This window comes from Rana temporaria, chromosome 8 (assembly GCF_905171775.1).
Source record: "Rana temporaria chromosome 8, aRanTem1.1, whole genome shotgun sequence".
Taxonomy (NCBI): Eukaryota; Metazoa; Chordata; class Amphibia; order Anura; family Ranidae; genus Rana; species Rana temporaria.
The window spans coordinates 2442509-2469227 of NC_053496.1; the positions used below are offsets into that span (position 1 = coordinate 2442509).

The 26719-nt window shown below is 52.3% G+C and overlaps 1 protein-coding gene across 1 annotated transcript; it reads left to right on the forward strand.

Annotated features, from left to right (window-relative positions):
• Positions 1-10521: 10521 nt before the first annotated feature.
• On the forward strand, positions 10522-26653 carry RBP5 (retinol binding protein 5). The gene is made up of 4 exons (XM_040322093.1): positions 10522-10731; positions 16980-17158; positions 24115-24216; positions 26527-26653. Exons 1-4 carry the CDS (start codon positions 10659-10661, stop codon positions 26578-26580), a joined length of 408 nt encoding a protein of 135 aa, XP_040178027.1. The 5' UTR covers positions 10522-10658; the 3' UTR covers positions 26581-26653.
• The last annotated feature ends 66 nt before the right edge of the window (positions 26654-26719 follow it).

A 26719-nucleotide genomic window follows, 5' to 3' on the forward strand; every position in this document is an offset into this window, starting at 1 on the left:
TTTCACCCCCCCCCCGGTTCTCTGCTTCAGGGGGCCTAAAGCTGTGTAAGGGGCCCCATAATTCTTGATGACGGCCCTGGAGGGCACAGAGCCCCAAAAGTTTACATGCACTGTATCTCCACTGGAACAAGGGGTACTACATGGATGGAATAATGGTGCTGGGGGGGGGGGGATATCAAGAGTTTATGGGGGAAAACAATGTTGGGGTGTATAGGGGTAGCAATGCTTGGGGTAGCTCCTGGGGGCCCATGCCTTAAGCTGTGTAAGGGGCCCCAAAATTCCTGATGGCGGCCCTGTTACTAGCTGCTGACTTTTAAATAAAAAATCGCGGGTGAAATCCCGCTTTAACCACTATGAGGCAAGGAAGAGGTTAAGTGTGTCCTAGGGAGTGATTCTAACTGTGTGGAGGATGGGCTACAAGTGACACGACACTGATCGCTGCTTCCGATGACAGGTAGCAGTGGATCAGTGTCCTGTCACTAGGCAGAACAGAGAGATGTCTTGTTTACAAAGGCCTCCCCCCCGTTCTGCCGCTCCGTGACACGATCGCGGGACATCGAGTCCGCGGGTCCCTCACGGAGCTCGCAGCAGGGGCGCGCACCCGCACGGCGCAAGATTTAAAGTGACATCTATATACATTACTTTGCGCAGCCGTGCCATTCTGACGACGTGTATGTACAGGCGGCGGTCGGCAAGCGGTTAAAATCAGCAATCAAAATGACTTGGAACCTCCAAACATTACATATATTCTGAAAGCAGAGGCCCTGCAGAATAAAATGTTGCATCCTTTTTTTATGCCACACAAAATTGGCTCAAATATAAAATATCAAATTTTCAAGAAAAAAAATACACTTACTGTATATACTCGAATATAAGCCGAGGCACCTAATTTTACCACAAAAAAAAACCTGTGAAAACGTATTGACTCGAGTATAAGCCTAGGGCAGGGTTTGACAAGTTTGCTTGGAATCTAGGAGCCAGAAAACGCGCCCCGTCCCGCCAAGCTCGCACGCAGAAGCGAACGCATTTGTGAGCAGCGCCTGCAAATGAAAACGGTGTTCAAACCACACATGTGAGGTATCGCCGCAATCGTTAGAGCGAGAGCAATAATTCTAGCCCTAGACCTCCTCTGTAACTCAAAACTGGCAACCTGTAGAATTTTTTAAACGTCGCCTATGGAGATTTTAAAGGGTAAAAGTTTGGCGCCATTCCACGAGCGGACGCAATTTTGAAGCGCGACATGTTGGGTATCAATTTACTCGGCGTAATTTTACTGTTGTCTTATTTTTTAATTAAAAAAAGTGTATTTTTTTTCCCAAAAAAGTGCGCTTGTAAGACCGCTGCGCAAATACGGTGTGACAGAAAGTACTGCAATGACTGCCATTTTATTCTCTAGGGTGTTAGAATAAAAAATATATATAATGTTTGGGGGCTCTAATTAGAGGGAAGGAGATGGCAGTGAAAACACATTAGAAGTGCTGGATTGCTGTTTTACTTGTAATGCCAACGGCCACCACAAGATGGCGCCAGATCACAGAAGGAAGCTTAGGCCTGCAGAAGGGTGCAAAGCCTCAATTACCGGCCGGCGGGTGCCCGCCGCTCCAAGATCCTGTGTCTCCGTGCGCCCCTACCTACCGCACCGGCCGGTAATTGAGGCCGCGGCTTTGCGGCCTTCTGCAGGCCTAAGCTTCCCCAGGCGCCAGGTCATTATTTCTCGTCACAATTGCGATCAGGCACCCGGATTTTGTCGAGCCCTGGCCAAGGGTGTGCATCTGCATGCCTCACTGTGCGCATGCCTCACTGTGCGCATGCCTCACTGTGCACATGCCTCACTGTGCCCATGCCTCACTGTGCGCATGCCTCACTGTGTCCATGCCTCACTGTGTCCATGCCTCACTGTGCCCATGCCTCAATGTGCCCATGCCTCACTGTGCCCATGCCTCACTGTGCCCATGCCTCACTGTGTCCATGCCTCACTGTGTCCATGCCTCACTGTGTCCATGCCTCACTGTGCCCATGCCTCACTGTGCCCATGCCTCACTGTGTCCATGCCTCACTGTGTCCATGCCTCACGGTGTCCATGCCTCACTGTGTCCATGCCTCACTGTGTCCATGACTAGACTGACGTTTAACATGGGAGTCTATGGAAGGGGTGCCCGAATTTGAAAAATAGGTGCTCCCCGTCCGTAGGTCCCCCGGACAACAAACTTTGCACACGTCCAGAGGAAGAGTGGGGCTACATGTGTGCCAAGTTTGGGGTCCAGGGAACCTACAGCTGGTCAGTACCGGGTCCCCAAAATCCGGGAGATCAGGCTTATACTCGAGTATATATGGTATATTATTTTTAGTGCAAACAAACACAATGTAACGCCCAACTTTTTGGTAAAATATAAGTCTAGGTTCCCACTTGAGCGGGTGTTCCCGCACCTGGTTGGCACCTGTGCACCCGGGCATGGATAGAGTCACAGTGCAGCTGACCATGTCCTATCAAACCTATGACCACCCTGCATATCCCTTGTCCTTTCCTGTGAAGGCTTCCGTGTGTACAAGTGACAATGAGGAGCAGGAATTGAAGGACGAGAGCCGGAGGTGGTGGAACGGAGTTCTGCCACGTTCTGGCTGAAAAAAAAAAAAAGCCTGTGGGTGTGAGGGGCCACATGAAATGGTCTGGAGGGTCAGGTTTGGCCCGCCGGCCTTGTGTTTGAACACGCGATGTAGAGGATCATGAGGGACTGATATCAGGAGACTGTTCAGGTAGACCTAATGATTGTCCAGCTAGGCCTCGCCCTCCAAGAACTTTCACATTCACACCAGGCCCCGCCCCCGAGGAGCTTACTTCACTTACTATTATTTTGGATCTATCTTGTATTATCCATTGAATATTTTTTATATTTTTTTGTCATTTCCGGTATAATGCATTATATGCTACATTATAGTACTGTGTAATGAGTTTGCCTGTCCAAATAAAACAAATTATTGATTATATTGGAATGTATTTAGAAATACACTTCTCTCCCTGTGCTGCAACCCCTCGTTCTTCTGTTTATTTTGGTGGTCTTTGGGAACCTACTTGGCTCCATGTACACAGTACAGCCCTACTTTTACCAGTGCTTTCCACCCATTATAAACTTTATATACATTACATGGGTTACACACTTATATATATCACAGAGCTGGTGGATGTTGGAGACCTTGCGCTCCTCCCTCCACAGATGATCAATAGGGTTTAGGTCTGGAGACATGATTGGCCAGTCCATCACCTTTACCCTCAGCTTCTTTAGCAAGGCAGTGGTGGTCTTGGAGGTGTGTTTGGGGTTGTTATCATGTTGGAATACTACCCTGCGGTCCAGTCTCTGAAGGGAGGGGATCATGCTCTGCTTCAGTATGTCACAGTACATGTTGGCATTCATGATCCCCTCAATGATCTGTAGCCCCCCAGCGCCGGCAGCACTCATGCAGCCCCTAGACCATGACACTCCCCACACCATGCCTGACTGTAGGGAAGACACACTTGTCTTTGTCCTCCTGACCTGGCCCCTCCCCCCCACACGCCTGACACCATCTGACACCAAATACCTTTATCTTGTCTCATCAGACCACAGGACGTGGCTCCAGTAATCCATGTCCTTAGTCTGCTTGTCTTCAGCAAACTGTTTGCGGCTCTTTCTTGTGCATCATCTTTAGAAGAGGCTTCCTTCTGGGACAACAGCCATGCAGACCAATTTGATGCAGTGTGCAGTGTATGGTCTGAGCACAGACAGGCTGACCCCTCCCCCCACCCCTTCACCCTCTGCAGCAATGCTGGCAGCACTCATACGTCTATTTCCCAAAGACAACCTCTGGATATGACGCTGATCACGTGACTTCAACTCCTATGGTGGACCATGGTGAGGCGGGGGAGGGGAACCCGTCCTGTTATACCGCTGGAGGGTCTTGGCCCCCGTGCTGCAGATCAGTGTCAGGGTCTCGGCGATCTTCTTATATCCTCGGCCATCTTTATGTAGAGACACAATTCTTTATATCAGATCCTCAGAGAGATCTTTGCCATGAGGTGCCATGTTGTCCTTCCAGTGACCAGTATGAGAGAGTGAGAGCGATAACACCGAATTTAACACACCTGAGACCAGGCATGTACTGGCCATCGGGACTACCGGGAGTTTCCCGGTGGGCTGATGGCTCAGTGGGCCGGTTTCAGTGGCCGCCTAATTTGTATTGGAGGTCTGCCGCGATCTACCAATCAATCACTGACAGCTGGCGCCTGACGGGTAGATTGAGATTTGGGCAGCATGCCGAGTAGCGCAGGAAGCGTCTGTAATAAGTTCTCTCTCATGTCACGCTGCCCCGGCCGCCCCTCCTCTCTTCTCGTCCATCCCCATTTGCTTGTGACATCATCTGGGATGGACGAGAAGAGAGGAGGGGCGGCCGGGGCAGCGTGACATGAGAGAGAACTTATTACACACGCTTCCTGGCTAGTAAACAGTGTGCCCCAATCTGCCCCTATGTGCTCTAATGTGCCTCAAATGAGCCCTGATGTGCCCCAATATGCCCTGTCGTTCTATATGCCCTGATGTGGCCTGTGCCCTGATGTGCTATGTGCCCCGTGCCCCGATGTGCTATGTGCCCTGATGTGCCCCGATGAGCCATGTGCCCTCATGTGCTATGTGCCCTGATGTGGCATGTGCCCTGATGTGCCCTGATGTGCTGTGCCCCAATGTCCGCTGCCCCGATGTCCTGTGCCCTGATGTGCTGTGCCCGATGTGCTGTGCCTCAATGTCGTGTGCCCTAGTGTATTGTGACCTGTGCCTGATGTACTGTGCCCTGATGTGCTGTGCCCTGTACCCTGATGTGCTGTGCCCTGTACCCTGATGTGCCCTGTGCACTGATGTGCTCTGTACACTGATGTGCCCTAATGTGCCCTGTACACTGATGTGCCCTAATGTACCCTGTACACTGATGTGCCCTGTACACTGATGTGCCCTGATGTGACCTGTACCCTGATGTGCCCTGTACCCTGTACACTGATGTGCTGTGCCCTTATGTGCCCTGTACACTGATGTGCCCTAATGTGCCCTGTACACTGATGTGCCCTAATGTGCCCTGTACACTGATGTGCCCTAATGTGCCCTGTACACTGATGTGCCCTAATGTGCCCTGTACACTGATGTGCCCTGTACCCTGATGTGCCCTGTACACTGATGTGCCCTGTACCCTGATGTGCCCTGTACACTGATGTGCTGGGCTCTGTGCCCTGATGTGCCCTGTACACTGATGTGCTCTGTACACTGATGTGCCCTAATGTGCCCTGTACACTGATGTGCCCTAATGTACCCTGTACACTGATGTGCCCTGTACACTGATGTGCCCTGTACACTGATGTGCCCTGTACCCTGATGTGCCCTGTACACTGATGTGCTGGGCTCTGTGCCCTGATGTGCCCTGTACACTGATGTGCTCTGTACACTGATGTGCTCTGTACACTGATGTGCCCTAATGTGCCCTGTACACTGATGTGCCCTAATGTACCCTGTACACTGATGTGCCCTGTACACTGATGTGCCCTGATGTGACCTGTACCCTGATGTGCCCTGTACCCTGTACACTGATGTGCTGTGCCCTAATGTACCCTGTACACTGATGTGCTGTGCCCTAATGTACCCTGTACACTGATGTGCCCTGTACACTGATGTGCCCTGATGTGACCTGTACCCTGATGTGCCCTGTACCCTGTACACTGATGTGCTGTGCCCTAATGTGCCCTGTACACTGATGTGCCCTAATGTGCCCTGTACACTGATGTGCCCTAATGTGCCCTGTACACTGATGTACCCTGATGTGCCCTGTACACTGATGTGCTGGGCTCTGTGCCCTGATGTGCTGTGCCCTGGGCCGGTCTGGATGAAGTACAGGGCCACATTTTTGTCCCAGTCCAGCTCTGCCTGAGACCTTGTAACACTAACGAGTCACATGACCCTGGGGGAGGGAAAATGGCTAATTTGGGACCCAATTTGGACATTTTCACTTAGGGGTGTGCTGACTTTTGTTGCCAGCGGTTTAGACATTAATGGCTGTATGTTGAGTTATTTGTTTAATAGCTGAACACCCCTCCCCCCCCTCACTACACAACATTGTAGATACAAAGTGTCATTTCTTCAGTGTTGTCACATGAAAAGATTACTTTTGTGAAATACTGTATATACCTACCTGTATAACCCGTTACATGGTGCACTCGGCCAGGAATGACCTTGGTGAACTCATAACTAACACTGAAAACTGAAAGGCAAAGCTACTTGGAGAGCGTCGTTAAGCCGACCTCATCAGGGCGCCACGTGAGCGATAATGACTTACTTAGTGGCATCTGCTTAAGGAGCACATTGTCTTTTTATAATGGCCCATGCAGAGGACGGCGGCGTTCCCCGGAGACACCACTGCCCATTATTCTCAATTATACCAAATAATAGAATAAAAAGGGCACAAGAGCAGAGTGAGACGCATGGCGGTGCGCAGTCGGGGACACGGGCCCAGCAAAGTCCGGCTTAGACAGCCAATTGGTTGGAACCACCGGGGTCAATGTATGGAGACCGCTAGCCAAAAATATTGTATTCTGGCATGGCGTGGGGTTAAATGCCTGTAATGAAAGTGCAGTAAAACCTTGGTTTGAGAGTAACTTGGTTTGAGAGCGTTTTGCAAGACAAGCAAAATGTTTTAATACATTTTGCCTTGATATACAAGCGATGTCTTGATATAAGAGCAGCGTCATGTCACAGCTGAGTATAAAAGAGAAGAGAGGCTCCTCCTCTAAGTGTAGCAATATGGTTCCATGTAATGAAGGGACAACATTTAGCAACGTGGTGACATAACGTCGCGCCCGGCCTCCGGCGATCATAGAGACTCCGGCGACCATCTGGTCCGCTGGAAATATCTATGGTAGGAACCCGGGGCCAGCGGATCTGTTCTCCGACTCACCGATCGCAGCAGTGAGTCCAGTGGCGGTGCGTCCATAGTGGGCGCAGGAGCGCCGCCCCCTCTCATGCATTGCATGAATCTATGTATTGTCGCCGGCGCCGCCCACTATTCAGGTGTCCGCCCCCCTGGTGAGCGCCGGCCATCTGAATAACAGCACTTGGTTGGTTTTTGGAAGCGTCTATCAGAGCCAGCGGCTTCCAAATAGTTAACCAGGGGACGCAGGGGGGGTGCGTTCCTTGGTTAACGCTGACACGCGTCTCAGCCAATCGGGTTCACCGGGTCTGGTTACCAGTCAACTGATTGGCTGAAGCGACATTAAGGGCGGGAGAAGACAATGAGGGACAGTGGAGGGAGGATGGCCGACCCGAGAAAGGTAAGTGTCGGGCGGGGGAGCAATCTGGTGGTATTTTAGGGGGCAATCTGGCGACAATTGATGGGCACAGTGGCTGCGTTTGATGGGCACAGTGGCGACAATTGATGGGCACAGTGGCTGCGTTTGATGGGCACAGTGGCAACAATTGATGGCACAGTGGCGACAATTGATGGCACAGTGGCAACAATTGATGGCACAGTGGCGACAATTGATGGACACAGTGGTGACAATTGATGGCACTATGGCTGCTTTTGATGGCACAGTGGCGACAATTGATGGGCACAGTGGCGACAATTGATGGCACAGTGGCTGCGTTTGATGGCACAGTGGCAACAATTGAGGTCACAGTGGCAACAATTGAGGGCACAGTGGCAACAATTGATGGCACAGTGGCTGCGTTTGATGGCACAGTGGCAACAATTGATGGGCACAGTGGCCGCGTTTGATGGCACAGTGGCGACAATTGATGGCACAGTGGCAACAATTGATGGCACAGTGGCTGCGTTTGATGGCAGAGTGGCAACAATTGATGGCACAGTGGCTGCGTTTGATGGCACAGTGGTAACAATTGATGGCATAGTATCGACAATTGATGGGCACAGTGGCTGCGTTTGATGGCACAGTGGCAACAATTGATGGCACAGTGGCTGCGTTTGATGGCACAGTGGCAACAATTGATGGCACAGTGACTGCGTTTGATGGCACAGTGGCTGCGTTTGATGGCAGAGTGGCAACAATTGATGGCACAGTGGCTGCGTTTGATGGCACAGTGGTAACAATTGATGGCATAGTATCGACAATTGATGGGCACAGTGGCTGCGTTTGATGGCACAGTGGCAACAATTGATGGCACAGTGACTGCGTTTGATGGCACAGTGACTGCGTTTGATGGCACAGTGGTAACAGTGGCTGCGTTTGATGGCACAGTGGCAACAATTGATGGCACAGTGGCTGGGTTTGATGGCACAGTGGCAACAATTGATGGCACAGTGGCGACAATTGATGAGTGCAGTGGTGACAATTGATGGGCACAGTGGCGACAATTGATGGGCACAGTGGCTGTGTTTGATGGCACAGTGGCTGTGTTTGATGTCACAGTGGCGACAATTGATGGCACAGTGGCTGCGTTTGATGGCACAGTGGCGACAATTGATGGCACAGTGGCTGCGTTTGATGGCACAGTGGCAACAATTGATGACACAGTGGCTGAGTTTGATGGCATGGCACAGTGGCGACAATTGATGGCACAGTGGCAACCTTTTGAGGGACCCTAGGATTCCACAGGACCCTGGTTGAGAATGGCTGTCCTAAGTTGGCGCCCTCTCCTGTAGGAACAACGATGCCCAAAAAAAACTCTGACCTGTTTCTTGGTGATGGAACAGGGGGGCCAAGTCAGACTAGCCTTCACCTTGTTCATCTGGGGTTTCACAAAAAACCTACCTACATGGATGGGCGTAGCATAAGGGGCTACAGGGTCACAATCGCAACCCCACCCCTAGCTCCAGGGGGCCCCTGCAGCCTCCCTTTTATATTATCATCTCCAGCACAAAGTCCAGCTCCGATCTGCCCAAGGGCCCCACAGCCACGCACAAGTACTGGGCTTCCACTTTGCCTTCCATGGTCCACACCCCTCCGTTCTCATTGGCTGGGGACACGCTGTGAGCCATTTCCTGAATGGAGAGGAGCAAAGGGTGAAAACAGCCCAGGGCCCAGGTCAACTTTTGCATCGGGGCCCCCAAGCTTCAAGCTACGCCTCTGCTACAATGTACCTTAGGTACTTGGCGTCCCATTGGACACGGGGAAGATGGGACTCCCCATAAGTACTAAAGATGACAAAGCTGTCCACATACTCCAAGGTGTATTTCCAATGGGGGGTAGTAGATCTGGCTCTGCCAAGTGGCCACAGCTCAAGGAGCCCCTAGCCACCTCTTGAGGGACCCTAGGATTCCACAGGACCCTGGTTGAGAATGGCTGTCCTAAGTTGGCGCCCTCTCCTGTAGGAACAACGATGCCCAAAAAAGCTCTGACCCGTTTCTTGGTGATGGAACAGGGGGGCCAAGTCTGACTAGCCTTCACCTTGTTCATCTGGGGTTTCTCCAACCCCCACCTACAATGTACCTAAAGTACTTGGTCTCCCATAAGTACTAAAGATGACAATGCTGTCCACATACTCCAAGGTGTATTTCCAATGGGGGGCAGTAGATCTTACTCTGCCAAGTGGCCACAGCTCAAGGAGCCCCTAGCCACCCCTTGAGGGACCCTAGGATTCCACAGAACTCTGGTTGAGAACGGCTGTCCTCGGGTGACGATCCTTGGGGCAGAGGCTCCTGGGCACGGCATGGCAGAGGCTCCTGGGCACGGCATGGCAGAGGCTCCTGGGCACGGCACGGCAGAGGCTCCTGGGCATGGCATGGCAGAGGCTCCTGGGCATGGCACGGCAGAGGCTCCTGGGCACGGCATTGCAGAGGCTCCTGGGCACGGCAGAGGCTCCTGGGCACGGCACGGTAGAGGCTCCTGGGCACGGCAGAGGCTCCTGGGCACGGCAGAGGCTCCTGGGCACGGCAGAGGCTCCTGGGCACGGCATGGCAGAGGCTCCTGGGCACGGCACGGCAGAGGCTCCTGGGCACGGCATTGCAGAGGCTCCTGGGCACGGCATGGCAGAGGCTCCTGGGCACGGCACGGCAGAGGCTCCTGGGCATGGCAGAGGCTCCTGGGCACGGCATGGCAGAGGCTCCTGGGCACGGCATGGCAGAGGCTCCTGGGCATGGCAGAGGCTCCTGGGCACGGCACGGCAGAGGCTCCTGGGCACGGCAGAGGCTCCTGGGCATGGCACGGCAGAGGCTCCTGGGCATGGCAGAGGTTCCTGGGCACGGCATGGCAGAGGCTCCTGGGCACGGCACGGCAGAGGCTCCTGGGCACGGCACGGCAGAGGCTCCTGGGCACGGCATGGCAGAGGCTCCTGGGCAAGGCATGGCAGAGGCTCCTGGGCACGGCATGGCAGAGGCTCCTGGGCATGGCATGGGGCAGAGGCTCCTGGGCACGGCATGGCAGAGGCTCCTGGGCACGGCATGGCAGAGGCTCCTGGGCATGGCAGAGGTTAATTTTGTAGTCATTGTGTTGGTTATAATCAGAGATTATATTGCAGGGACGGCCTGACGGACACATAATGGGGATTACTGGGAACATTAAAGGCAGGCAGAGAAGAGATCGACATTCACTCAGCAGAAGACGATCGCTCTCTACACTCCGGTCCAGAAGATGACTTAGAGCGCTCCGGCGGAAAATACCGATCATCCCGAAGAAGACCGACTCGCGTGGCGCCATGGCCGGGGACCTGACCGGAAAGTTCCAGCTGATCGCCCAGGAAAATCTGGAGGGATATCTCAAGGCGCTGAGTAAGAATTTTCCTTTTCAAGTAAAGCCGAAACTTTTCACAACTTTTCACAAAGTATCGGGAGTTGTGAATCCAACTTGTTACATTGTTGCAAAGATAGAAAGTATTAAACCCAAAGGCAGCCAGGAGGTCAGGAGCAGCAGGAGGTCAGGGGCAGTAGGGGGTCAGGGGCAGTAGGGAGGGCAGGGGCAGTAGGGAGGGCAGGGGCAGTAGGGGGTCAGGGGCAGTAGGGAGGGCAGGGGCAGTAGGGAGGGCAGGGGCAGTAGGGAGGGCAGGGGCAGTAGGGGGTCAGGGGCAGTAGGGGGTCAGGGGCAGTAGGGAGGGCAGGGGCAGTAGGGGGTCAGGGGCAGTAGGGAGGGCAGGGGCAGTAGGGGGTCAGGGGCAGTAGGGGGTCAGGGGCAGTAGGGAGGGCAGGGGCAGTAGGGGGTCAGAGGCAGTAGGGAGGGCAGGGGCAGTAGGCGGTCAGGGGCAGTAGGGGGGGCAGGGGCAGTAGGGGGGTCAGGGGCAGTAGGGAGGGCAGGGGCAGTAGGCGGTCAGGGGCAGTAGGGAGGGAAGGGGCAGTAGGGGGGGGCAGGGGCAGTAGGGAGGGCAGGGGCAGTAGGGGGTCAGGGGCAGTAGGGGGCCAGGGGCAGTAGGGGGTCAGGGGCAGTAGGGGGTCAGGGGCAGTAGGGGGCCTGGGGCAGTAGGGGGCCTGGGGCAGCAGGGGGTCAGGGGCAGCAGGGGGTCAGGGGCAGCAGGGGGTCAGGGGCAGTAGGGGGTCAGGGGGCCTGGGGCACTAGGGGGTCAGGGGCACTAGGGGGTCAGGGGCAGCAGGGGGTCAGGGGCAGTAGGGGGCCTGGGGCACTAGGGGGTCAGGGGCACTAGGGGGTTAGGGGCACTAGGGGGTCAGGGGCAGTAGGGAGGGCAGGGGCAGTAGGGGGTCAGGGGCACTAGGGGGTCAGGGGCACTAGGGGTCAGGGGCAGTAGGGGGCCTGGGGCACTAGGGGGTCAGGGGCACCAGGGGGTCAGGGGCAGCAGGGGGTCAGGGGCAGTAGGGGGCCTGGGGCACTAGGGGGTCAGGGGCAGCAGGGGGTCAGGGGCAGTAGGGGGTCAGGGGCAGTAGGGAGGGCAGGGGCAGTAGGGGGTCAGGGGCAGTAGGGGGTCAGGGGCACTAGGGGGTCAGGGGCAGTAGGGGGACAGGGGCAGTAGGGGGTCAGGGGCACTAGGGGGTCAGGGGCAGTAGGGGGCCTGGGGCACTAGGGGGTCAGGGGCACTAGGGGGTCAGGGGCAGCAGGGGGTCAGGGGCAGTAGGGGGTCAGGGGCAGTAGGAGGTCAGGGGCAGTAGGGGGTCAGGGGCAGTAGGGGGTCAGGGGCACTAGGGGGTCAGGGGCACTAGGGGGTCAGGGGCAGTAGGCGGTCAGGATTAGCAATATATTCATATAGTCGTAAGTGCTAAACTTCTGAGGAGAGGAAATGAGAGGGCTGACACCTCCGAATGGCTTCTGAAAATGCTAGTTGCTTGGCTTTCCTTTTTTTTTTTTAATACTTCTTGAAATAAGTAGATAGGAGTTGGAGGCTTAAGTTTAATCTGCTTAAAGTGGTTCTAAAGCCTAAACATTTGTTTACCTTCTCATGGGGGGAGGGGGGGCACTTGTGCACGCCCGCTCCCGAGCCCCGCTGCTGTGTCCATTGACATTCCTTGCATTAATGTTTAGGCATCAGTATCTCCCTCACCCCCCCACCTTATACTTACCTGAGCCCCATAGGCGTGCGCAGGGGGGGGGGGTGCCGGGTGTATCGGGGCACACCCTAATCATCCCAGGCACCAGTGCCATTCAGTGTTTACAAGTGTAGGGGGGCACATGAGACATGTGGCAAGGGGGACCCACTGTGCCTCATCACGCACTACATCCTCCCTCCCTCTCAATCTCTCTCATCCCCCTCTCTTTCTCTCTCTTGCCCCCCTTTCTCTCACCTGCCCCCCCCCCCTTTGTTTCACCCCCCTCCATCTCTCTCTCGCCACCGTCTCACCCCACTTTCTCTCTCACCCCCTTCTCTCTCTCACCCCCTTCTCTCTCTCACCCCCTTCTCTCTCTCTCTTACCCCTCTTTCTCTCACCTGCCCCCCCTCTGTTTCACCCCCCTCCATCTCTCTCTCGCCACCCTCTCACCCCACTTTCTCTCTCACCCCCTTCTCTCTCTCACCCCCTTCTCTCTCTCTCTCGTCCCCCCTCTCAACCCCTCCTCTCTCCCTCTCTCTCTCCCCCCAAGTTTCAGCCCCTCTCTCCCCCTACCCCCCTCTTTCTCAACTCACTTTCTCTCTCACCCCCCTTTCCTCTCTCTCTCTCACCCCCTCTCTCTCACCTCCCTCTCCCCCCTCTGTTTCACCCCCCCTCCCTCCCTCGCCACCCTCTCACCCCACTTTCTCTCTCTTACCCCCCTCTCAACCCCTCCTCTTTGCCTCTCCCCCCCCCCCCAGTTTCAGCCCCTCTCTCCCCCCTACCTCCCTCTCTCTCAACCCACTTTCCCTCTCACCCCCCTTTCCTCCCTCTCTCTCACCCGCCCACTTTCTCCCTCTCTCACCCCTCCCCCCACTTTCTCCCTCTGTCCGGCTCTGCCATAAGATGTCAGATGTATTGAAACTTTTAAAAATGTTTTAATACATTCCAAAATGTTTGTTTACAATTATTTCAAATATTGTGCGATTGTGTGTGTGTGTGTATATATATATTTACACACTCATATCCGCATGTGTGTTTGAGTTTTGGGGTGCACACTCTAATGCAATAGGCTGCGCACACCTATGCCGAGCCCTCATTTGATCCAGCACTGTGCATGCGCGCATCGCATCTCTCCACTCACTTCCGGGTCTCACTGGCTTTGCTGGGGCACCATTGGCTCCCACTGCGGGAGCGGGGGGGGGGGGGGCGGGTCTGAGTCAATGGACGCAGCAGCTGAACTCGGGAGCGAGCATGAACTAGTGCCCCCGACCCGTGGGAAGCGGCTTCCTGTTCTTCTACATATTTTTGGTAATAAAAAAATCGCAATAAGCGTTTATTGATTGGTTTGCGCAAAAGTTATAGCGTCTACAAACTATGGGAAAGATTTATGGCATTTTTATGATTTTTTTTTTTACTAGTAATGGCGGCGATCTGTGATTTTTTGCGGTACTGCGACATTGCGACGGACACATCGGAGACTTTTGACACTTTTTTGGGACCAGTCACATTTATACAGTGATCAGTGCTATAGAAATGCACTGATTACTGTGTAAATGTCACTGGCAGGGAAGATGAAGGGGTTAATAACACTAGGGGGGCGAAGGGGTTAAATGTGTTCCCTCAGTGTGTTCTGACTGTAGGGGGGGGGGGACTGACTAGGAGAGGAGACATATCGCTGTTCCTACTCACCAGGAACAAATGACATGTCTCCTCTCCTCTGACACACACAAATCCCCATGCTGGTGCTCGTGCACGCAATTGCGCGTGGCTGGCTGGTGGGAGGGGCCGGCAGGGAGCGCTACATAGCTTCCTGGACATATCCCAGCCCCCCCCCCGGCCTCAGTACTCCTCTCCAGAGCCCGTCAGTACTGATGCACGCAGTGGGAGGGCGGGGCTCTATCTAACTTTCTTTAGCTTCTAATGCACATGGTAAGAAGCTCCCAGTGTGCGGTGAAATCAGAGGAAGCCGTTTTAGTCCAGGGGGAGGAGCCGCTACACTGCAGCTGATCCCGGGTGATCCCGCCATGGAGGTCCGTGTTCAGCACTTCCTGTCAGGGCCGCCATCAGGAATTATCGGGCCCCTTACACAGCTTCAGGCATGGGCCCTCCTGGAGCAGAGAACCAGGGGGGGGGGCTGCCGCCTGAAATTGAGATGGGGGGTTGTCATCTGGGGCCCTGGGGACCTCTGGGCCCTTTAATAAATAAAATATATATATATATATATACACACAAATTATTATTTTTCTTTATAAAAATAAATTACAAAAAAGGGGGGTTGCCATCCGGGACCCGGAAAAATAAATAAAAGGAATAAAAAAAAATATAAAAAATATATAAAAAATTAATTAAAAAAAGGGGGGTTGCCATCCGGGCCCCTGGGGACCTCCGGGCCCCTTACAGGTTTACTGCCTGTACCCCCCTGATGGCGGCCCTGCTTCCTGTTGAAGGGTGACAACGCTCTGTTCCTGTCTGCCTATGGTGCTCCCTTTATGTATATAAATAGGAGGGGATTGGCTCTGGAAGAGGGTGGAGAAATCCTGTGAGTGCTTCGGATGGAAGGTAGGTAGTTATGACCCTGCAGGTAAGTTCCACAGCACTCAGCCATACATCATTGGCCAATCAGGCTGCTTAGAACCAATAGAGAAGAGCCAATCAGACTGTATGATTAATAGAGAAGAGCCAATCAGATTGTATGAATAATAGAGAGGAGCCAATCAGGAATGAGATAATCCGACTGTGTATAACCAATAGAGATGAGCCAATCAGGCTGTATGAATAATAGAGATGAACCAATCAGAGTGTGTGTATAATCGAAATGAGCCAATCAGGAACGAGCCAATCCGACTGTGTATAATCAATGTAGGTGAGCCAAGCAGGATGTGTATAACCAATAGAGAAGAGCCAATCAATACTGTATGAATAATGGAGGTGAGCTAATCAGGAATGAGACAATCAGACTGTGTATAAATCGATGGAGATGTACGAACGCGCATGCTCAGAACCAATGTTAAACATCAGTCGACCAGCAGAAGTTGCCCAGAGGGTGGCGGTAAAGAGCTGAAAAGCCACGTGGTTGGGTGAAAATGATGTGCCGTCTGAGCGTGTGTAGGAGGAGAGTGGTGGAACGGGTTCCGGGGCTTTTTTTTCAGCAGGAACGTGAGGGAACGCAGATCCGGCACCTCCAGAACTGAATGTATGTAATGGGAAGGAGTGCTGGGGTGTACTGGAGGGTCTCTTGATGCTGGCAGCTGGGCAATCTATTGTTGCTGGAGGGGGATCTATTTTTGCAGAGGAGGGGGGTCTGTTGTTGGGCATGGGGATCTATTGTTGCTGGGTCAGGCCTCATGTTGCTGGGGGGTCAGTTGTTTCTGGGAGGGATTTGCTGTTGAGGGAGGGGTGTTTGTTGCTGGCTGCTGAAGGGTCAATTAATGTTGGCTGCCGGGGAATCTGTTGTTGCTGGAGAGGATCTATTCTTGCAGGGGGGGGGGGGGGTCTATTGTTTTTGGGGAGGTCTATTGTTGCTGGCAGGGGATCTATTGTTGCTGGGGTAAGTCTTATGTTGGAAGGGGGTCAGTCGTTGCTGGGAGGGATCTACTGTTGAGGGAGGGGGTCTATTGTTGCTGGGGAAGTCTATTGTTGCTGGTGGGGGATCTATTGTTGCTGGGGTAGGTCTTATGTTGGAAGGGTGTCTGACGTTGCTGAGTGAGTGAGAAACTTATATAGCGCAACACATGCAAACTGAATCGCCTCTGGGAGGTATCTACTGTTGAGGGAGGGGTCTATTTTTGCTGGGGTATGTCTTATGTTGCAAGGGGGTCAGTCGCTGCTGGGAGGTATCTACGGTTGAGGGAGGGGGTCTAGTTGTTGCTGGGGAGGTCTATTGTTGCTGGTGGGGGATCTATTTTTTCAGGGGTGGGTCTTATGTTGCAGGGGGTCAGTCATTGCTGGGAGGGATCTACTGTTGTGGGAGGGGTCTATTGTTGCTGGGGACGATACCACCGCTCAACATGTTTCGCTCTTTTGAGCTTCTTCAGGAGTTTTCCCGATGACACGTATACTGTGCTAAAGGTAACAAAAGAGGACAGGAATGATGATTGGTTCTGTATTCTCTAAAAGGGGGTGGGAGGTGGGTAAGGGGTGGAGCCAAGGAACAGTGCTCGGAGGTGGGTTGGGCTGGGGGCGGAGACAAGAGGTGACTCAGAAAGGGGGAGTTGCTGAGCTTTTGAGCTTCTTCTGCAATTAATTGCTTATCTTCTTTATGCCAACATTATAATATTGATTTGCTTGTTTATTTTTTGTTTGATCAAAACAATCACCACGAGGTCTCTTTCCCGTCCTTTTTGTTACCTTTACCACAGTATGCGTGTCATCGGAAAACTCCTGAAGAAGCCCAAAAGAGCGAAACATGTTGACCTTTTTGGTTGAGTTGGTGTTTAGTTATCTTGTAATGTTGGCGGAGCTCTACAGTTCCCGCCCCCCCCCCAGAAAAGCTCAGGCCCACCCCCCCACCCCCCCTGAAAAAATAAGTCAGACTTTGTCTCTCTTTCTAGATGTAAATTTGGCCTTGCGGAAAATCGTCCTTCTGCTGAAACCGGAGAAAGAATTTGTGGTGGACGGGAACCACATGATCATCAAGACGCTCAGCACCTTCAAAAACTACGTCATGGATTTCACCTTGGGGGAGGAGTTTGAAGAGAACCTCGCCATCATCGATGGGCGGAAGTGCAGGGTAAGAGACACGGGAGGGGGAGGGGAGGGGACTCGTCACACCTTCTTACATAGGTGATGGGACACTATTCCTTCCACTGACACCAATGATGGGACACTATTCCTCCCACTGACACCAATGATGGGACACTATTCTTCCCACTGACACCAATGATGGGACACTATTCTTCCCACTGACACCAATGATGGGACACTATTCTTCCCACTGACACCAATGATGGGACACTATTCTTCCCACTGACACCAATGATGGGACACTATTCTTCCCACTGACACCAATGATGGGACACTATTCTTCCCACTGACACCAATGATGGGACACTATTCCTCCCACTGACACCAATGATGGGACACTATTCCTCCCACTGACACCAATGATGGGACACTATTCCTCCCACTGACACCAATGATGGGACACTATTCCTCCCACTGACACCAATGATGGGACACTATTCCTCCCACTGATACCAATGATGGGTCACTATTCCTCCCACTGACACCAATGATGGGACACTATTCCTCCCACTGACACCAATGATGGGACACTATTCCTCCCACTGACACCAATGAAGGGACACTATTCCTCCCACTGACACCAATGATGGGACACTATTCCTCCCACTGACACCAATGATGGGACACTATTCCTCCCACTGACACCAATGATGGGACACTATTCCTTCCACTGACACCAATGATGGGACACTATTCCTCCCAGTGACACCAATGATGGGACACTATTCCTCCCACTGACACCAATGATGGGACACTATTCCTCCCACTGACACCAATGATGGGACACTATTCCTCCCACTGACACCAATGATGGGACACTATTCCTCCCACTGACACCAATGATGGGACACTATTCCTCCCACTGATACCAATGATGGGTCACTATTCCTCCCACTGACACCAATGATGGGACACTATTCCTCCCACTGACACCAATGATGGGACACTATTCCTTCCACTGACACCAATGAAGGGACACTATTCCTCCCACTGACACCAATGATGGGACACTATTCCTCCCACTGACACCAATGATGGGACACTATTCCTCCCACTGACACCAATGATGGGACACTATTCCTTCCACTGACACCAATGATGGGACACTATTCCTCCCAGTGACACCAATGATGGGACACTATTCCTCCCACTGACACCAATGATGGGACACTATTCCTCCCACTGACACCAATGATGGGACACTATTCCTCCCACTGACACCAATGATGGGACACTATTCCTCCCACTGACACCAATGATGGGACACTATTCCTCCCACTGACACCAATGATGGGACACTATTCCTCCCACTGACACCAATGATGGGACACTATTCCTCCCACTGACACCAATGATGGGACACTATTCCTCCCACTGACCCCAATGATGGGACACCATTCCTCCCACTGACCCCAATGATGGGACACTATTCCTCCCACTGACACCAATGATGGGACACTATTCCTCCCACTGACACTAATGATGGGACACTATTCCTCCCACTGACACCAATGATGGGACACTATTCATCCCACTGACACCAATGATGGGACACTATTCCTCCCACTGACACCAATGATGGGGACACTTTTCCTCCCACTGACACCAATGATGGGACACTATTCCTCCCACTGATACCAATGATGGGACACTATTCCTCCCACTGACACCAATGATGGGACACTATTCCTCCCACTGACACCAATGATGGGACACTATTCCTCCCACTGACACCAATGATGGGACACTATTCCTCCCACTGACACCAATGATGGGACACTATTCCTCCCACTGACACCAATGATGGGACACCACCCGGCCCTCCTAAAGTCTGAAGCACAGGAAATTGTCCGTTTGTTTAGAAAGATGGATTCCACGTGATTAGATCCTGAGGCCTGAGGTGGCTTCAAAAAGGGGTGGGGGGCTCGGGGGGCAGAGCACTGAACCCTGAGCCCATCCAGTTGTGTGACCATAGCAAATTAATATTTGCTATTGTCTTCCTGATTCTCCATCCAGCCAATCAGGAAGCAGGTCTTGAGACCTGTCACCTGATTGGCTGAGAGGAGAAGCGATCCTGTTGGTTGTTGATGAGAAGGAGGGAGGAAGCTGCTGCCCATGATCTAGATGGGGTAAGTGAGGGGCTGGTGAATGACCGAGGGGGGGCTTTGGGAGTGACCTCATCGACCCGACTGGGGGTCCAATCCGCTACTAGCAAGGGGGCCTAATAAAGGGGGTCCAATCCGCTACTAGCAAGGGGGACCTAATAAAGGGGGTCCAACCCACTTCTAGCAAGGGGGACCTAATAAAGGGGGTCCAACCCACTTCTAGCAAGGGGGACCTAATAAAGGGGGTCCAACCCTCTACTAGCAAGGAGGTCCTAATAAAGGGGGTCCAACCCGCTACTAGCAAGGAGGTCCTAATAAAGGGGGTCCAACCCGCTACTAGCAAGGAGGACCTAATAGAGGGGGTCCAACCCACTACTAGCAAGGGGGACCTAATAAAGGGGGTCCAACCCACTACTAGCAAGGGGGACCTAATAAAGGGGGTCCAACCCGCTACTAGCAAGGGGGACCTAATAAAGGGGGTCCAACCCGCTACTAGCAAGGGGGACCTAATAAAGGGGGTCCAACCCGCTACTAGCAAGGGGGACCTAATAAAGGGGGTCCAACCGTCTACTAGCAAGGAGGTCCTAATAAAGTGGGTCCAACCCGCTACTAGCAAGGAGGACCTAATAAAGGGGGTCCAACCCGCTACTAGCAAGGGGGACCTAATAAAGGGGGTCCAACCCGCTACTAGCAAGGGGGACCTAATAAAGGGGGTCCAACACGCTACTAGCAAGGAGGACCTAATAGAGGGGGTCCAACCCACTACTAGCAAGGGGGACCTAATAAAGGGGGCCAACCCGCTACTAGCAAGGGAGACCTAATAAAGGGGGTCCAACCCGCTACTAGCAAAGGGGGGCCTAATAAAGGGGTCCAACCCGCTACTAGCAAGGGGGGCCTAATAAAGGGGGTCCAACCCGCTACTAGCAAGGAGGACCTAATAAAGGGGGTCCAACCCGCTACTAGCAAGGGGGACCTAATAAAGGGGGTCCAACCCGCTACTAGCAAGGGGGACCTAATAAAGGGGGTCCAATCTGCTACTAGCAAGGGGGACCTAATAAAGGGGGTCCAATCTGCTACTACCAAGGGAGACCTAGTAAAGGGGGTCCAACCGGCTACTAGCAAAGGTGACCTAATAAAGGGGGTCCAACCCGCATTGCACAATAGAACTAATTCATGTATTCTTTAATTGATATAATGAATAAATATAATGGAGATTTGTCTATATTTGTATATATATTTATATTGCCATAAATCCCATGCCCCCCTCCCCCCCCCTCTCTGTACAGAGATATGGAAAATGGCAGATCTGTAAAAAAAAAAACCTTCCTGTGGAATATAAATATACATTTTTATCAATAAAATATCCCCCCCCTCCCCCCCATTATATCCTACCAGAGGCGGCAACAGCACTGCAATGCAATCCTTCCCTTGTACTAGACTGACCCCTGCTGGCGACGATCAGAACAGAAATCCTTCTGGAAATGAATATCTGGCCGTCTTTTCATTGGAAGAATTGTTCCCGATTGTGTCATCTACAAAATATAGAAGAGCGACAGATAATTACACATGTTACAATCTGATTGTACAATCTCCTTTAGATCCGCCCAAGTGAAGTGCAAGGGCCTGTCTGATTGGATAGAGATTGATTGGATTATTTAGGTCATTACATCATTTTGAATGATTGTATGTATGGTGACCCCCTAAGTGCTCCATCAAATCCGAGAATAATAAATATTGTCTGAATCTATTCATTGCGTGTTTTCTTCCGGGATTTCGGGGATCTTTGTGTATTTCGTACAGATCTGTGCCGTCATCCAATTTGAGACTTCCTGTAATAAAGACCGCCCACTGCTGCTCTCTCTCCTTGTGCAGGGAGACTGGTCTTGTCTCCGCCCCCTCCTGTTGTTTTCTTTAGTGGGTGGAGCCTGCTGGGCCCCTCCCACAGCTTCTCTCTCTCCTTCTGCAGGAAGACTGGTCTTGTCTCCGCCCCCTCGTTTTGTTTTCTGTAGTGGGTGGGACCTGCTGGCCCCTCCCACAGCTGCTCTCTCTCCTTGAGCTGGTTGACTGGTCTTGTCTCCGCCCCCTCGTTTTGTTTTCTGTAGTGGGTGCAGTCTACTGGGCCGCTCCCACAGTGGCAGTTACAGTATCTCACAGAAGTAAGTACACCCCTCACATGTGTGTAAATCTTTTCTTGTATTTTTTTCATGTGACAACACTGAAGAAATTACACTTTGGGCCAGATTCTCAAAGGGCTTACGACGGCGCAACACGATTTGCGCCGTCGTAAGTCCTAATTTGGCCCGGCGTATATATGCAACTGATTCTTAGAATCAGTTACGCATAGATATCCATTAGATCCGACAGGCGTAAGGCTCTTACGCTGTCGGATCTTTAATGCAATTTTTTTTCCCGCCGCTAGGCGTCGCCGACGTCATTTTCCCCGTCGTCTATGCAAATTAGCTATTTACGCGAGATTATCAAACGTACGCGCGATCGACGCAGTGAATTTACGACGTTTCCGTAGCTTTTGCGACGCGTAAAGTTGTCCCTGCTATATGAGGGGCAACCAATGTTAAGTATGGCCGTCGTTCCCGCGTCGAAATTTAAAAAAGAACGTCGTTTGCGTAAGTCGTCCGTGAATGGTGCTGGATGCAATTTACGTTAACGTCAAAACCAATGACGTCCTTGCAACGTCATTTAGCGCAATGCACGTCGGGAAATTTTAGGGACGGTGCATGCGCCTAATTTAAATGATCCACGCCCCCTACCTGGATCATTTGAATTAGGCGGGCTTGCGCCGGAGAATTTACGCTAGGCTGCCGCAACTTTACAGGCAAGTGCTTTGTGAATCAAGCACTTGCCCGTAAAACTTGCGGCCGCGTAACGTAAACGAGATACGTTACGCCGCCGGAGTTTTACTCCATTCTACGAGAATCTGGGCCTTAGTATCTACAATGTTGTGTAGTGAGTGTACAGCTTGTATAACAAATCACTCAACACACAGCCATTCATGTCTAAACCCGCTGGCAAGAAAAGTCAGGACACCCCTAAGTGAAAATGTCCAAATTGGGCCCAAAGTGTGAATATTTTGTGTGGCCACCATTATTTTCCAGCACTGCCTTAACCCTCTTGGGCATTGAGGTCAGCAGAGCTTCACAGGTTGTCACTGGAGTCCTCTTCCCCTCCCCCAGGATGACATCACAGAGCTGGTGGATGTTGCAGACCTTGCCGGGGTAGATCCTAGGGTCACAGACGCCTGGGTGCAGAAATATCGCTGGCGCGGCCACATGGGCGTAGTCATCTTTACTAACTCCTCCCCTTTACAAATGTTTCTGTGGCTATGACTCAAACACAGAGATGCTCCCCTAAGAAGTCTTCATTAGTGTCCCCCATCAGAGCCCCCCCACAGCAGGTTTCCCCCATCAGAGCCCCCCCAGCAGGTTTCCCCCATCAGAGCCCCCCCAGCAGGTTTCCCCCATCAGAGCCCCCCCAGCAGGTGTCCCCCATCAGAGCCCCCCACAGCAGGTGTCCCCCATCAGAGCCCCCCCACAGCAGGTGTCCCCCATCAGAGCCCCCCACAGCAGGTGTCCCCCATCAGAGCCCCCCCACAGCAGGTGTCCCCCATCAGAGCCCCCCCAGCAGGTGTCCCCCATCAGAGCCCCCCACAGCAGGTGTCCCCCATCAGAGCCCCCCCACAGCAGGTGTGCCCCATCAGAGCCCCCCACAGCAGGTGTCCCCCATCAGAGCCCCCCACAGCAGGTGTCTCCCATCAGAGCCCCCCACAGCAGGTGTCCCCCACCAGAGCCCCCCACAGCAGGTGTCCCCCATCAGAGCCCCCCACAGCAGGTGTCCCCCACCAGAGCCCCCCACAGCAGGTGTCCCCCATCAGAGCCCCCCACAGCAGGTGTCTCCCATTAGAGCCACCCACAGCAGGTGTCCCCCATCAGAGCCCCCCACAGCAGGTGTCCCCCATCAGAGCCCCCCACCTCAGGTGTCCCCATAGATCAGTACTTGTCCATTAGATCCCTGTAGCTCAGGCACGCTGGGAGCAGAAGCACATTACAGGGGGGCGGGGCATACATGGCATCTTTGGTCACTAGGAGGGTGGCACTCGGAGAGCATTTCTGGGAGTGCACGGGATGATTGGTAGCAGCTCCAGCCAACCCAGAAGCCTCTCATCACACCGCCTATGGGATAAGAGCCGACACACGCAGAGGGGGCGGGGCATACAGGAGACTGCTCCAGATGCACCGGACAGAATTAATTAGTGGAGCCTAGTACCGAAACGTGTTCCAGTAAAGGGCTCTTCTGTGGTACCCAACCCGGATTCCGGGGACAGCGGGAGGTATGCGCTCTTGTCAGTTGCCAGCGGAGAGAGCAAGCGGGATGGGGAAACCAGGGCACCCGCTACATGGGCTCCGCCTCTGGACACAGACAAGGAGGAGGGAGGGGAGCACTTTGGAGCTTCGGCGCCCCCACCTCTGTGGCGCACCCTGCCTAGGATCGGCCCTGGACCTTGCGCTCCTCCCCCTTCCGTTTGAGGATCCCCCACAGATGATCAGTAGGGTTTAGGTCTGGAGACATGCTTGGCCAGTCCATCACCTTTACCCTTAGCTTCTTTAGCAAGGCAGTGGTGGTCTTGGAGGTGTGTTTGGGGTGGTTATCACGCTTTGATATACGAGTGCTTTGGATTACAAGCATTCTCCTGGAACGGATTATCCTCGTAATCTGAGGTTTTCCTATATGGGGAAAGGCGCATGTATTGTAGAGATGTACTGCATGTGATTTTTAGGTGTCCCCCAACTCTCTAGTTACCCTCTTTCTCTCTCTCTATTAGACCACCGTGTTCTGGGAGGGTGACAAGCTGGTGTGCGTTCAGAAAGGCGAGGTGCCGAATCGCGGCTGGAAACAGTGGCTGGAAGGCGACTTGCTGCATGTGGTGAGACCAAGACGTTAAAATAATCCTTTACTATTTTTGCACCTTTGGACTAAAAAACAAAGATTCCGAGAAACCCCTATGAGAGAAGAGAGTTGGGGAAACTCCTAGAGAAGAAAAGAAAGAGAAAAATGTTTTGGAGAGAAAGATTGGGAAATGTGGGAAAGGGGTGAAGACGAGATTGGTAAGGAACGGGATATGGGGGGGGAACTAGGACATAATACTATGGGGGGGCTACAAGTGATGATGGATTCAAGGCTGGAAAGGCGTAGTAGGTTGCCCGTGGTTCCCATATTTTTCTAAATGTTGCTTGTGAATCATTTAGGATCCTAGTTCATTTTTCAGTAACCAGTATCAAGTTCATCCACTTTTTGACCACGCCAGAACGGTTACTGGGCTTCTTCCAAGCTTTGGCCATCACTTGGGTAGTGACCAAAATGAGGTAGGTAGCCAGTTCCTGTTGAAGGATGAAAAGGCCCGGCACTGTGGGGTGCAGAAGAGCCATCTCCGCACCCTTTGGGACAACCATGTGGAATAAGGTTTGGAAGAGGCCAAACTTTTGGATCTTTATTGACTTTGAGTCCCTGTGACAATGGACACCATGACTTATAATGGAGGCAATTCTACACAGAAGGGACATAGACAGCCAATAGTTGGCAGGCTTTATAACTCTCATCTACTCTAAAATGAAAATAAAAAGTTTAGCTTTAGATACACTCTAACAACCTTGGCCCAATGCTTCATGTTGGTAGGAAGGGGAGAAGGTTTCATGCTCCACCATACCTGACGGTAGTAGATATCTTCAAGGGTTTCAATGGGCGTGATTTCCCCACCACTGATACTCATCTCTTCTCCTCTCCAACACGTCCATTCAAACCCTTGGAGAGATCCCTTGCCTCCAAGTGTGGTGAAGCAAGTAACCTTCTCCCCTTCCTACAAGGATAAAGCACTGGGCTGACTATGTGGAATAAGGTTTGGAGGCCATAACTTTGGTATTTTCCATGACTTGGCTTTAGGTTACACTTTAATGACCTTAGCCTAATGCTTCATCTTGGTAGGAAGGGGGAAGGTTACGTGTTCCACCATACATGAAGGAAGTAGCTATCCCCAAGGGTTTCAGTGGACGTGATGGGGAGCAGAGGAGATGAGTATCAGTGGTCAACTATGTGGAATAGGGTTTGGAGGAGGCCATAACTTTGGTATTTTTCATGACTTGGCTTTAGGTTACACTTTAATGACCTTAGCCCAATGCTTCATCTTGGTAGGAAGGTGAGACGGTTACGTGTTCTACCATACCTAAAGGAAGTGGATATCTCCAAGGGATTCAATGGATGTGATTTCCTCACCACTGGTACTCATCTTCCTACCAAGATAAAGCACTGGGCTAACTATGTAGAATAAGGTTTTGGAGGCCATAACTTTGAGATTTTTCATGACTTGGGTTTAGGTTACACTTTAATGACCTTAGCCCAATGCTTCATCTTGGTAGGAAGGGGAGAAGGTTACGTGTTCCACCATACCAGGAGGTAGTAGCTATCCCCAAGGGTCTCAATGGACGTGATGGGGAGCAGAGGAGATGAGTATCAGTGGTCAACTATGTGGAATAAGGTTTGGAGGAGGCCATAACTTTGGTATTTTCCATGACTTGGCTTTAGGTTATACACTTTAATGACCTTAGCCCAATGCTTCATCTTGGTAGGAAGGGGAGAAGGTTACGTGGTCCACCATATCTAAAGGTAGTGGATATCTCCAAGGGTTTCAATGGATGTGATTTCCTCACCACTTGTACTCATCTCTTCTCCTCTCCATCACGTCCATTCAAACCCTTGGAGAGATCCCTTCCCCCCAAGTGTGGTGAAGCAAGTAACCTTCTCCCCTTCCTACAAGGATAAAGCACCGGGCTAACTATGTGGAATAAGGTTTGGAGGCCATAACTTTGGTATTTTCCATGACTTGGGTTTAGGTTACACTTTAATGACCTTAGCCCAGGGGTCTTCAAAGTACGGCCCTCCAGTTGTTCGGGAACTACAATTCCCATCATGCTTTGTTATGTCTGTGAATGTCAGAGTTTTAGAATGCCTCATGGGATGTGTAGTTGGAGGGCCGTAGTTTGAGGATCCCTGCCTTAGCCCAATGCTTCATGTTGGTAGGAAGGGGAGAGGGTTACGTGTTCCACCATACATGAAGGAAGTAGATATCTCCAAGGGTCTCAATGGATGTGATGGAGAAGATAAGGCCTCAGTGGTGGGAAATGGGCTTTCAAGTCTTAAATTCTGAGGTGTGCCACCCAATGACACGACGTTGTCTTTACAGGAACTCACAGCTAGAGACGTGGTCAGCACACAGACCTTCCGGAGGGCGTCCTGAAGAAGCCCCGCCTCCTTTGTTTTTATGGATAATTGGCTCTGGAATTGTATATTAAAGTCGAATTTTACTCTATCTGGTGTATCTTCTTTATGATCTGCTAAAGACCTCAAGAATGGGCAAATTCGAGTGCCCACCTACC

Excerpts from the sequence above, each read along its gene's own strand:
- RBP5 (XM_040322093.1), top strand. The coding sequence starts at position 10,659 with ATGGCCGGGGACCTGACCGGAAAGTTCCAGCTGATCGCCCAGGAAAAT. Across the intron at positions 10,732-16,979 it reads GGGATATCTCAAGGCGCTGA|ATGTAAATTTGGCCTTGCGG; the intron begins GTAAGAATTTTC and ends CTCTCTTTCTAG. Across the intron at positions 17,159-24,114 it reads TCGATGGGCGGAAGTGCAGG|ACCACCGTGTTCTGGGAGGG; the intron begins GTAAGAGACACG and ends TCTCTCTATTAG.